The 13,389-nt window shown below is 55.8% G+C and overlaps 1 protein-coding gene across 1 annotated transcript in view; it reads left to right on the forward strand.

The window, feature by feature from the left end:
• STK10 (serine/threonine kinase 10) overlaps positions 1-13,389 on the forward strand; it is a 48,201-nt gene that overhangs the window by 17,944 nt on the left and 16,868 nt on the right. The window contains exons 3-5 of the mRNA XM_082771673.1: positions 8,949-8,997; positions 10,784-10,933; positions 12,653-12,725. Of these exons, the coding sequence (XP_082627799.1) occupies positions 8,949-8,997; positions 10,784-10,933; positions 12,653-12,725 (272 nt within the window). The remainder of the gene's footprint in view (positions 1-8,948; positions 8,998-10,783; positions 10,934-12,652; positions 12,726-13,389) is intronic.

Here is a 13,389-nt window from a genome sequence, read left to right on the forward strand (position 1 = left end):
CCGTGGGGCAGCCAGGTGTGGTGCTGGGAGCTGCTCAGCCTCATGCATAGCTTGCTGGATGAGCCCCTCATCCCTGCAGGCATTGCTCGTAAAGACCCTTGTGCAGCACACTTCACCCTTCCCGCAGCACTCGGTGTCCAGCTGCCACCTCATTGCCCATGTTTCTTGCCCACCACTATTCCTGGATCCTCATCCCTCTGGGACACTGGTTAGGAAAGTCAGGATAAGTGAATTCAGTGGGATTGGTTATCACCCTTATCAAAAGTAAAAAAAAAAAAAAAAAAAAAAAAAAAGCAAGCTCTGTGCATTTCTAGCAAGGGGAAGGATGCTCTTTGCAGTGTCAAAACCACGTGGTTAGCCTAAAAGGGTTCTCACTTGCTCCACCAAAATTACAGTAGGAATAGCAATATTTCTGCCAGCCGGGGGGCATTAGTTCAAGGAAATATTTGGTCATCTTGGAGTGATTTAGATGCAAAAGAATTCACCCCCAGTCTCCCTGTGTTCACCAGAAAGCTCTGTGTTTCAAGAGGAGCATGCAGAGCACCCTGGCTTTGCTCTCGATAACAGATTGCTGTTCCGAAATTCCCCGGGACATGGGTTTCCTTGTGCCCTGCATCTTTCCCTCGCTGGTTATGGAGACAGACCTTTTTTATTCCAAATATTTTTAATATTTTACTCTAAGTTATTTTGTTCAGAAGAAGGAGAGAGGGGAAATAAAAAGGTTTATTATATTTAAAGTCTCTGAATGGTATCCTTGTCTATAAGGAAAATTGGCAAGCTCGGAACGCTCTCTTACAGAGATCTAATTATTTCACTTCCACCTACAGCATACTTGCCGTGTCAGGCAAGCTGTTGACATTTGTTCTCTGTGGTAGCAATGAGGGTTTCTGTATTGTTCAACGTCAGAACCAGCGGGTGCTGGGGCTGAGGGGGGCTCAGCGGGTGCTGGGGCTCTGTGGGTGCTCGTTTGCCTGGGGCTGGTGAGCGATGGCTCACAGGTAACCCCGCTGTGCTCCATTCCTCTCTTCCCTCCAGCCATTTGGTACACGCTGGGTGAAAAGGCTTGGGCAGGAGGGGCAGAAGGAAGTCACGAGCATGGGGCTGTGAGCTGCCTCCTTGCTCTGCTGTGTGATGGAGGCTCAAGCCCTGGGTTTTGGATGGAGGAGGTCTGTGATAGTGTGTTGGGTGCTCAGTGTGCTTGTAAATGAGTTTTCACCAAGCAGCATGACCCTTGACTTGGAGGAGAGAGTAGATGGGACCAAAAAATGTTCAAAAATAGCACCTGCCCCTGTGTGATGGGGAGAGGCAGGCTGTGTGCACGGGGCTCTGCTGTGTATCCACAGCCATTCTGGGGAGGCTGGACTGGAGTCACTGCTCTCATCCCTCTCCCAGCCTGCAGAGCAGCACAGCTTCAGAGTTAACTGCCAGAACTTGGGTCAGATGTCAACCAGACAGAGCAAAGGACACGACCTTTGACCGTGGCTAAATGTGGTTTCTGTGCCTAAATATATCGCTTTGTTCTCTCCATCGATGGAGAGCTGCTCTGTCCTGTGGGATTTGTTTTGGTCACAGCTCGAGATCTGTTCTCAGCACTTGGAGGTGTGCGGTCACCCTAAGCTTTCTCTGGGGCCATGAGGACGGGCTCAGCCGGTCAGCCCAGGGGACAGGATCAGCTGTGCCTTCCTGAGGTTCATATCTCTCAGTTGCCTGGGTGGCTTTGGGGCAAATAGCCATCAGTGTTCTCCTTGTTCCACCTTGTATTTGCTGCAGCCATCGTGTCTGGACCAGGGGTGTCCTCTCCACGTGTTTTGTGCAGATCTTGGTCCCCATCCAGATGCTCCTGACCCTGCCAGAGACCTCTCAAATGAGCAGGGTTTGAGAATGCAGCTAGCTGTTGTATCTCTGTCCCTTATTTTCCATGCTATGTGTTATAGGACTGAGTGGCAGTGTAGGATGCCAGCTTCAGCAAGCTCCTGGGTGACTTTGTTATCAAAAAAAAAAAACAACTAATGGCTCAGGAAGCTGAAATTCAGAACCCACTGTCAAAGGAACAGAGGAGGAAACCTTCCGCTCTTCTGGAAACAGCCCTGAGGGCTGCAGGAGGATGCTTTTCAGGATTGCTCCATCCCTGCCTTTGAGCCGAGACCAAAAACCCTGGGGACCGTCTGGGCCCTCTGCTTCCCCCCATTCCCGCGGGGCTGGGGAAGAGCCTGTCTCGCCCGCGCCCCACGTCTGCAAGGAGCGACCGCCGTGCCGCTGCTCCCCGATCCTCGTCGCAGACGGGGAGGTCTAGACAGCTTCCTCCGTCCCTCCTGCCCCTGCCCCGACACCTCCAACGCCAGGAGAGTCATCCTTTGTCAAGGGTGAAACGGTGCCAGGGCTGGCTCCACGGGGAGCCTCCGGGAAAGCCGGTCACCCCCGTGCTGAAGGGAGGCTCTGTCCTGCGCCGAGGCCAGGAAATGTTTTTGGTGGGTTGGGGCGGCTCACAGAGGGGCACTGTGCTCCCCAGGTGGGCTCCCCAAGCGCAGCAGGGTGGGATGAGGGCTCGGCCGCGTGTTTGCTGTGCAGAGCAGGGTTGGAGAAGGGGGAGGAAGGCGCCAGAGGCTGCGACACCCTTGCTGGTGGCGGAAGGGCGGTGCCGGGTTTCGGGGCTGAAGCCTTTGCGGTTCCAGCACAGCCCTTGGCCGGCTGCCCCTCGGAGCAGGGCTGGGGGCTCTGCGGGGGGGACCGACCCCGTGCACGTCCCCAGCCTGTGTCCTGCTGCGTGGATAGCTGCAGGGACTGGCAGCAAGGGGGGAAAGGCTCTGCAGCTGCAGAGGCAAGTTGCTCGAGGCAGCGTTTTGCCTCAGCTTGGGCGGTGGCACAGGCCTTGCGGTTTTTACCCGAGGTGGTGCTGCTCGGGACTGCCTACCCTGCCGCAGGAAGAGGTCACGGACTTCCCTTTTTGGGCAGTCCCCACACAGAGGAGAGGGGTCTGCTCTCTTGCTGCAGGCTGAAAAGCAGCTTTGTGGAAATCTGTGTCATGGGGTGTCTTGCTCCTTCCTTCCCACCTGTGCCTCCCAGGACAGATGGACCCAGCATGAGCAGGGGATGGCCGTGGGGCTGAGCTGGGCTGTGCAGCCCCACACCTCCTGCGTGAGCATGGAAGCTGAGTCCCTCGCCTGGGTGTATGGGAGGAAAGAAGGGGAGCAGTGCCCTATGGTGTTGGGGTTCTCTCAGTGGCAACCCCTCTTATCTGCTCTGCACCCTCCTCCACGCCCCTCCTTTTGCCAGGCTGCTCAGTTCCTCTGCACCACGAGAGCCTGGAGGCAGCTGGGGCCTCTGACTTGCTCAGGCTCTTTCTTTCTTTCTCTCTTTGTTTCCCTTTTGTTGTGTTTCTGCTGAATGTGAAAGATTTCTTCTGACTCGCTCTGCCCCCACCCTCTGCTGTTTGCCTTTTCTTCTGCTTTTCCTGGAAGCGGGTGGGCGATGCCAGGAAGGCGCTGCCTGCGCCGAGGTCTGCTGCGTGCCGTTACCCATGCCTGTTGGCTCCATCCTCGTGCCAATCCCTGCGAGCAGGCAGGGCAGGGTGGGCAGACACAAGGAAACCCTGAGAAAGCAGAGATGGAAAAGACCATGAGCTACAGCATCCCTGTGGGAGCCTTGTGCCCGCTCAGCATCCTGGAGAAAGGGAATGTGGAAAGGGCGCGATCGCTGGCAATGTGGCAACCTGAAAAGCATTTTGCTTTAGTGTCTCGGTCTATAAACAGAGTGCAGTTTACTCTGCCATGTGCATGTTTCTTATAAGAAATTGACCTGATCCTTCTGCAACGGTACAAGGCAGGAGAGCTGGTGGCCGTGCAGGAGGGCAGAGCCACCACAGTACGTGAGTGGCAGCGCATGGCACAGGATGCTGCTGCTCCTTGCCCTCTCCCCAGCAGCAGGCAGCCAGCCACGCAAACCAAATGGAGCCCTTTCCTGCAGATTGCAGAGGAAATTGCTGAAGTAGTTCAGTTTTAAAGCAGTGTCAGCATAGGTCTGGGGGCAGAGGGATCCTGGGGACACAGAAAACCTCCTGTGCCTGCTGATGCACGGGGCGCAGTGTGAAGGGAGGTGGCTGCCGTGCTCTGGAGTAATAAAGCAATGTGCAACTGCAAAAGCCACGCCACAACAAGAGCCCCTGGTGTATTGGGGGTGAATGTGCTGTTCTCTATCCCAGCAGGACCTGGTGGCCTCCCTGCACAGCCTGGTGTGCTGCTGGGAAAAGCCTGGCTGCCCACAGGCCACTGCTGCCAGAGAAGAGCTGCCTCCAGCTTTCCCAGCTGATTTTTTTTTTTCCCCTTTTTTTTGTGACTAGAAGAGGCATTTCTCCAGTCCACTGTTCCAGAGGGAACAGTTCATGGGCCTTTGCCCTCTGACATGCCAATTAGATGAGTAAGGAGTTTGGCTGAGGGTGTGTCCTCTTAATCAGGCCTCAGCTGCAAACCCCAGTAAAAGTTCAGGGACATCAGCTGTCCCACCCCGGGCAACCACGCAGTGTTTGGCGAAATACCCTTCGAGATAAACTTTTCTCACTCTTTGTCATGTCATAGAAAGTTCCACGAGTTCAGACACACCCAGGGCAGAGCCTGTCCTGGGAGGAGCGTGCCAGCTCCTTGTCCTACCCACGGGGACAGCAGTGCCTCCCCAGGAGATGCCTTTTGCACTTTGATCCAAAGCTGCAAAGGGCTCTGATCCATCCCCAGCATGTTTATTCTCCGGGCTGCTGTCCCCCTGCCACCTAACCCCAGGAGAGGGCTGCAGGGAACATCCTGCCACAGTGTGGGATCTGCAGTTTTGACCTCCAAATTCCCATCTTGCTTGTTCAAAACACTCAGTGTCCCTTTGCTCAGGTGCACCGTGAGCCCCTGCATCTCTAGGAGCAATAAATTTAAGGCATTGTGTTTTCATACAAACACACACCTGCTTATCCTTCTAGGGAACACCGTGACCCCTGGACCCAATGCTCGGACTGTGGTACAGGGGTTTGGGAGGGCAGGCTCCTTCCTGTGTCTGCACACTGGGTGCCCAAATCTGTTCCTGCGCGTGCAGCTCGTGTGTCCCCGCTGAGCTGCACACCGGGCGGGTTTCTTGGCCGTGCTCTCAGAGCTGAGCTCTGCTGGGCTCTGGCTGTGTGGAAAGGCAGCCGGGCGTTGTTTTTCTTCAGTGGCAGGTGCTAACGATGAATAATATCTGCACATGCCTGTGATATGTGGTTGCAACCGCCTTTGGGCTTATAAATGCACTTCTGGGGTGTTATTTTCACCTATAAATTTGGTGCGGAGGCAGGGGGGAGAGCTGCTGCTAGCTGCTGCTTCCCCTCCGGAGCGGGTGCAGCGGGCGGGCTGAGGAAGTCCCTGGATTTCTTGCATGGAGGAAGTCATTACAAACAGGATGTTTGCCCCAGGCTGCTAGCTGGAGACCCCGCAGCTGGCGCTCAGCCCCTCTCGGCCAGCTCCCTGGCCATGGGGCTGCACACCCAGCTCCCATTAGTTGGAAGGAGCTGCTTTTAGGGTGTCTGCACCAGGGCTGAGACCCCACGGGCCTCCAATCTGTGGCTCACAGGACTGCAGGAGCACATTTGGGGCCAGGTGTGTGCTGTGTGGTGGTGCTGGGGCTCTGCAGCAAGCCCTGTCTGTCCCCGCGTCTCACCCATCGTGGGGAGAAGGATGAGGGCAGCTGAGCACGGGGCTGAGAGGCAAAGGGCAGCACCAAGATCAGCACTGCCACTAGGGAGGCCTGATCCAGCCGTGCCTTGGAGGCACATAAAAAAAGGTGTAGTCTGCCCATGAATCAAGGAACACAAAAACAGCCCTAAGTGAAGCATTAACCCGTAGCCCCAGCCCTCGGGTCCATCTCTTCATTGCACAGGCTCTTGCCAACAGCTCTTTTTTACCTTGTGCTTGTTCCTCATTGTAGCCCGAGCAGCGAGGTGCCCACCCTGGGGTGTCAGGTCCCCCCTGACTGCTCCCCTGCCTTTTCCCAGCAGGGCAAGCACCTCTGCAGCCTCCTGCAGCCCCCAGCCTGCATGCAGAGAAGGCTGCGTGTGGCTGATACCTGTGCCCCTACCTGGTTCGAAGGTAAAGCTGCTTTTGAACTGTCCCTGCTCCTAAAAGGAAGGTTTGTGTGTGTGAACTATAGGATTAGGAGCTGGATTTATTTAAATCAGGATTTCTGGGCTGAAACGAGCCCGTTAGGTTTTTTTGGATGTTCAGACTATCTAGCCACACCCGTAATTATTCTTTGGCATCTCTGCCCTTGTTGAAAATGCATATTTTTAAATTTCCCATATTTTCCATATTCCCAGTGCCTGGCTTGCAGCCCACTGTGCCTGCACAAACTCATGCTGTTTCAGAGGTACTGATTTCCCTAATATTCTCATCGCCAGACTGCGAACCAGAACGAAGCTCAACGGAGATGAAATGCAGCCCACGCGGATCCAGAGCGGGGCCTGGCGTGCTCAGCCCTTCCCCACGGAGAAGCTCAGCCTCCGTGGCCAGAGCCCCCCTCCCACTGTGCTGGCACCTGTGCCTTGGGGCAGGAGACCCCAGCACCCACCCTGCTGGGCTGTCACCGAGCTGTCTGCACCCTGTTTCCCCCAAAATAAGTAAAGGTGCAAGCTGGAGGATCTGCAGAAGGAGAGATTTGGGGAGTGCCAAGGATTAGCTGGGACTCACGAAGAGCTGTGAGCATTTGCAAGTACCCGAGTCACCTGGGTGCTGCGTTAGCAGCTGATTTGCACTGGGTTGCCTTACATTTTGGGACTGCTGATATTCAAGAGCTGAGCCTGGTAGTGTGGAAGAGCTTCTCCTCAGGTCTCCTCTACTGGTTGAACTCAGGGAGGCTGCTGCTTGAACCGAGGGACTGCCCCTCAGGCAGGTGATTCCCGAGGAGCAGGAAGGGATCGCTTCCGCGGGATGAGTAAAGCTGCAGCTGTGGCTCAGAGATGAGGCAGGATAATTTGCACGGGCAGGTTTTAGGCTAGACAGGCAGTGCAGAGAGGTGATGCTTGCACTTACAGGGGATCAGGTCTGTGCTGCGTTTGGGTGGGGACCCCAGCACACAGGCAGTGGCAGGAGGCAGTTCTCACCCTTGCTGGTGACGTGCTGATGCAAGGTACAAACTCAAGCTGGAAAAAGTGCGGTAACAACATCGCCTGTTACTGTGAGGGCTCTGCTGGCTTCCTCCCTGCCAGACTTGTGCTCAGCTCTGAGTCAGTGCAGATTTGTTCTCCTGGTTTTCAAATAGCTTAAACCTATTCCCAGTTGCTTCTCTCCATCTGCCTGTTCCCCCAGCTGCTCCAAACGCTTCCCCGCTCCTGGCCTCTGGTTGTTCTTCTCTGCTTCCTCCACCAGTGCTTGTGCAACGCTGCCCAACCTGCCTGCAGCTCCCCTCTCGGCATCGCCTCCCCTCTCGCTTCTGGACCGGGGCCGATTCTCGTGGCACCCTTGGAGGTGTGCTGCATCCCGGCAGGGAGCGCCGGATCCTGCTGCTGCCCCTTCTCCAGAACAAAGTCTTCCACCACAGTCCATGTCAGGAAAATACATTTCCCGTGTCCACGTGTAGGAACCGTGGGATGAAGGGCTGGGCTGTGGCTCGCCTGTTGCAGCAGGATGAGGCTATGGGAAAGAGGGAGCTCGGACCTCCTCCCCCAGCCACTGGTGCAGAGCTCGGATGGAGCAGGGCTGAGTTACGTGACCTCCCCTCGAAGGGCAGTTTCGGCTCAGGGAGCCGTGCTGGTAAACATCTCCTTCGCTGCGTTCAGTCCTCGTCCTCACGGCGACCTCTGGCATTTCACCTCTCCGGTATGTCGCCCCGAGTCGCTGCCACGAGGAACAGAACAGCTTGTCGGGGCATTAGGCTGTGAAGTGTCTCTTGTCCCTCTTAACCCCGGGCTCTTTGAATTGTTTCCTTTGCTTATCTGAGCGACCCCATCTGGGGTCAGCACCGAGCTGTCCCCGAGGAAGGATCCGGCCGAATTGCACAGAGGCAGGGGACATGGGTGTGTGCTGTTGGCAAGCCTGTGCACTGGCGACGTGAGGGCTGGGGGGGATGCATCCCACACAGGGCCGTGTCCCGAGCCTCACACCGAGGGACTCAGCCCCCTGGGACCTGCATCCTGAGTGCCTAAGGGTGCCTGCAAAGAGCTGATGCTCTTGAGTGCTTTGTGTCATGGTCTCTTGAAGGTGCTGGTAGCCGGGGAAAAAGTGGGGACAGGCAGGCGAACATGGGAGACTGGCAGGGCTCCGCTCGTGTCCCTGGGAGACAAACAGCAACAATCTGGCCAATGTACTCGACCTCTTTATTGACATATTTTTCCCTCAAATTGCTCAAAGTCAAGAGAGCAATGAACTACTGAGTAATGGGAGGGGAAAGCAACAACAAAAAAAAACAAACAACAAAAAACAGACCCAAGCAGTCCTCCCCATCTCTTATTCACCAAGCAAAATCCTGCCTGATTCCTCCTAGCCACGTCAGCTCCCAGCTATGACAGCTATCTCATCCTGTTGGCAAGGCCAACACGCGTCTCTGGAGCAGCCCTCGCTCCAAAATGCTATCAAAAAAGATGTAAACAAACGCGGAGAGCGGAGCTGGGGGCAGCTGCTCCAGATGGGCCTCCAGGTAGGGCAGCGAGGCCAGGCGGTGCTGCTGGGGCTGCGGGGTGCTGTGCTCCCCGGGGTGCTGCGGGCAGCCTCTCCCAGCTGGGTGCTGTGCAGGATCAGGCTCCGGGGCTGGGGTGATAGCTGGTGCTGGGGATGTGCCCCCGGGGAGGCACGAGAAAGGCGTTGAGGTCTGCGCGGTGTGAAGGGGCAGCTTTGCCACGCGGGGAAGTGGCAAAATGAATGCTTTCGTTTCCTCGTCCCTACCCGGCGGGTTTTTGCTGGTGACACCCAGCCCTGACTGTAATTCCTCTGTCTTTGTTTTCCCAGATCATGATCGAGTTTTGCCCGGGAGGGGCGGTGGATGCCACCATGCTGGGTGAGTGCTGCGCTCCGTGCTGTCCCTGCTGCTCCCAGCCCCGTGCCCGGGTCCTGCTCCGTGCTCAGGGTGATCCCCACGAGCACCGAGCTTTGGGCGTGCTTCCAGGTTTAACCTGAAGGCAGCAGACAGCTCAGCCTCTCCAGCTACTGTTTCTCTCCCATGAGTTTGCATATTTTCTTACCTGGAGCACAAGGTGTGGCAACCCCTGGGTGTTTCCTGAGCTATTTTTGATGTCCTTTTGTGATTTAAATGCTGCTGGGATCAGCAGATCATAAAGCATGGGGGAGAAAGGAGAGTCTGACTGAAGGGGGAAGGAGGTTTTTAATATTTATTGGCTTGAGGGTGCTCGGGATCCTGTTCCCACAGCTCCCTGGGGAGGGTACTGTGGCTGAAGCTCTGAATCTGGGCACCCGTGGTGGTGATTCCCTCAGGATCCCCCTGCTGACTGCTCCGTATGGTATCGGTCATCTGGGGAAACAGCCCAAGCATCCAAACAAACTGCAGTTTGCAGTAATTCCAGGAATCTTCCTGTTTTTAACTCCTCCCTTCCACGTAGAACTGCTGGGACTGGGAGTGGGTGGGTGCGCCCCAAAGCCACCCCCGGGCCGTGGGGACACGGGGAGGTGACGGGGAGGTGATGGGGAGGTGACGTTCCCTCCTGGAGGGCAGCACAGCTCCCGGCTCCCACTTGTGCAAAGCCCCTGGGCCAGAGCCGTGTCTCCAGGGGTTATTCCCTTTCAGGCCTCAGATATTTCCTAAGGCTTCAATTTCTCTTTATTTCCAAGAAAACTGAAGCTGGACCCAAATTTATTGTTTTTGATCCAGCCCCTACAACGTGTGCCTCATTTAGGGAACTTCTTAGCGATGGGTTCAGATCACTGCAAGTAAAAGTGCCTGTGCTGAAGTGCTGGAGGAAACAATGCTCCCTGGAAAACCTGAGCAGGGTGCCCTGTCCCGTGGGACACCAAAATCCCCTCGGCACTTTCCTGGAGCCATGGCAGTCAGTTCCTGGAGGACCTGGGAGGTGGGGTGGGAGAAGGGCGCTTGGGGAGCTGTGAGCTGGGCCTGGGTGAGTGCCATCACCTCCCAGGCGAGGGACAGCACGAGCTGGGGGCTGCATTATCTGAGTTACCACAAGGTTACCCACCTGCTGGGCCCATCCATCAGCCCCCACCCCAGCTCAGGTGGCTGGAGTCAGCTGAGGCTTGTTCTGGTTTTGGCACGCTCTGCAGCACATTTGGCCACCAGACAGGGTGTACATGCCCTGCCAAGGGCTCGCAGAGGGAGGGAGGAGGGCTCGGCCGATGCTCACCATCTGGAGGTTTGCTGGGTGGCGGAGCCGTTGCTTTGGAAATTGGCCTCAGGTGGTGAAGGTGGCCAGGCAGAGCTCAGCAGGACATTTGTGCCAGTGGTTGTGTGTCCCCATGAGCTCCAGAAACAGAGAGGGACACAGGGGGATGTGTCCCCAAACTTGCAGGGACCCCACCATGCTGCAGCCCCCCATGGGCTCGCTTGCCTCCCGTCCCCACCATCCGCTGCTCCTGGACCGGGCGGCTTGGCCGCGCATCCCTGGGAGGGAGCCGTGCACCAGCAGCTCCAAGCTGCCAGCGCTGGCTTTGAGAATAAATTACCCTAATGAGCTGATTTGCATTGGTCTCCCGCTGCTTTGACACACGGACAGCAGTTTTTAAACGGTCTGCTGGCTAGCCCATGCCCCGCTGCTGCTCAGGTGGAGCCCAGCCCAGCTCCCCGTCCCATTTAACCCCCCTGCCTCTCCCAACAGAGCTGGACCGGGGCCTGACCGAGCCCCAGATCCAAGTGATTTGCCGCCAGATGCTGGAAGCCCTCCACTACCTCCACAGCAAGAAGATCATCCACCGGGACCTGAAGGCAGGCAACGTGCTCCTCACCCAGGACGGGGACATCAAGCTGGGTGAGCGTAGGGGCGGCGCGGGCACTCACTAGGCAAGATGCCATCGGGGATGGTGCTGCTTTTGGGGCATTTCATGCCAAGGTGATGACAGCCACGGGAGGCTGCTGTGCATGCCATATTTCAGTGTTTGGCTGTGGCCAGATGTGGCTGGGATTGAGGGATGCTCTCTGCAGGGCTGGGGCTGTGCGTGGGTTTCACAGCCCTGCCTCTTGTCTGCTGAGCTTGGGCAGGAAAGGATGGGGAAAAACTTTTTGTTATGTGGGGGGCTGAATCTACCATCAGGCTGTGCTCAGCTGGGGAGCTCTCTTAATAGCTGCTGCAAATAGGAATGTGATGTTGATTTCTGTAACCCAGCAGGGGTTAAAGGCAGTTGGGAAGGAAATGGTCGGGAAGAGTGGAAACTCTGCTGCCTGGTCCTGAGCAGGCAGTCGGGGTCAGCTTTCAAACATGCTGCCCCACAGGTGGGCTGGTGGGAGAGCAGATGGCAAAGGGGCCATCGGTGTCTCCCTCTTTGGGTGTCCCAGCCCACGTGTACCCCACGTGCTGGCATCAGGAAATCGCTGCGGTGAATGTCCCCAAACACAGCTGAGTGCAGCGCCGTGGCGCAGGGCTCTGTGCTAAACCACGGGAGAGAGGAAACACCCCCCAGCCCCAGTCTTGATGGGCTTTTTCTTTCATGAATTTGTTTAATCATGTTTTGAACTTGATTTTTATGTGTTTTGGCCTGCCGAGCATCCTGTGAAGGGTGCCAGTTGGCAGGGCCAGGAGCTGGAAGAATTCGTCTTATCTCCAGAGCAGGTCTGGTGGTGACAGGGCGCGTTGTGCCAAAGGGTGGCCTTGCCAGCTCGCTACAGGTCTGAGCTCAGCTCGTGTCCAGCTAGCTGCTGGGGGATGAGAAGGCAGCTTTGCCTTTGGGGTATGGTCAGAAAGGTGTGAATCCCTTTTAGAACCTGCCAAGGGGGTGAAAGCAGCTGTGGGTGTTCATGGGATGTGGCTGTGGGTGCCGATGGAGACCCAGGAGTGGCCTGTACAGCAGGAACCCAAGCACTGTCCTCCTGGGATGATGGAGACCTTCCTGGGGTCTGTGCTCTGCTATAAGAAATGCTCTGCTGGGTTGAATCAACAGGGACCCACAGTCAGGGAAGCCCTGGGCCCAGGGTGTGGATGGACAGCAGCTCCTCTGAAGGTCACCAGGGCTGTTGTGGAGAGAAAACCAACGTGGGTTGGGCTTGGTACCCTCCTTAGATCTTAATGGGTTGGGTTGGCTTCAGCAGCTGTCTGTAGGAGGACAGAGTCAGGGAACTGCATCACACAGTACAGGGTTGAAGGGGAGGCAAAGACTATAACTGTGCTTTGGTTTTTCGGGTGTAAAATGAGACTTTTTGCTATGAAATAGTAGTGCCGAGAGAAATTTGTCACGGAGCTGCTTTTGTTTGTGGAGAAGGTCTCAACTTCCCCGTAAATACGTAGGGTTTGGGTTACAGCAGGGGTGACTTGTTATGGCCTTGTCATATTGTGCATGGGAGGGAGAGGTCCCTCATGGCTGCGTACCCAAAAGCAAATTGAATTTCTGATGCTCAGCTTAGAGGAAACAGCACGTTGTATCATGTTCTTTCTTTAAATGTGTGTTTGCTTTTAAATCTGCATTTCAGCCAAGTGTGCTAATTCAGAAGGGCCTTTCAGTTTTCCTACAGCATCTAATGTTACTGCTCTTTGCAGCTGACTTTGGAGTGTCTGCCAAAAACATAAAAACCTTGCAGAAGCGAGACTCCTTCATCGGGACCCCTTACTGGTGAGTGACCTGATGGGTAAGCAATGCCGTGTTCATGAGGAGCTGTGTGATGGCTTCACTTCTGGAAATCAGGCACACTCAGAAACGTGGAGCTGGTGATGTCTGGGACGTGTTTGTCCGTATTGCCTTTACCAAGCATGGGCGGGAGGATTTTTTAACAAGGAACCTGGGCCAGCGTTGGCATGTGGAAGGTTTTCCTTTGCCTGAAGGGAGCCGTGAGGAGCACCGGTGGCATGGGAGCACTGCACAGCATCAGTGCCCCGAGGTGCTGCCGTGCTCCAGGCTCAGAGGAGCGAGGGACGCACATGTGCTCGCGTGTGTGCTCTGGCTGCTCCCCTCTGCCTGGGTGGTGGAGAGTGCTTTGAAGCAGCTCCAAGCACATGAGCACGACGCCTCACTCCAGAAATGCAACCTCTAAATCACCCGACTCGCTGAAGGAACGGGGTCGGCAAGTATTAATTTATTGTCTGAAGCAACATCCGTGCCAGATGTCAATGGCCTGAAGGTTTTCACAGGCTGCTCTGGCTGTCTCGGCTGGTCTGCAGAAGAGGGAGGAGGTTGGACCATGACCTTTAGAAAAGATGCTGCTACTTCCTAAACCCAGAGCTAGGAGGAAAGGCCTTTTTTTTTTTTTTTGTGCAATGCTGCAGATTTCAAGCACTTT

The sequence above is a fragment of the Aythya marila genome (genome assembly GCF_965140915.1).
Source record: "Aythya marila genome assembly, chromosome: 14".
NCBI lineage: Eukaryota > Metazoa > Chordata > Aves > Anseriformes > Anatidae > Aythya > Aythya marila.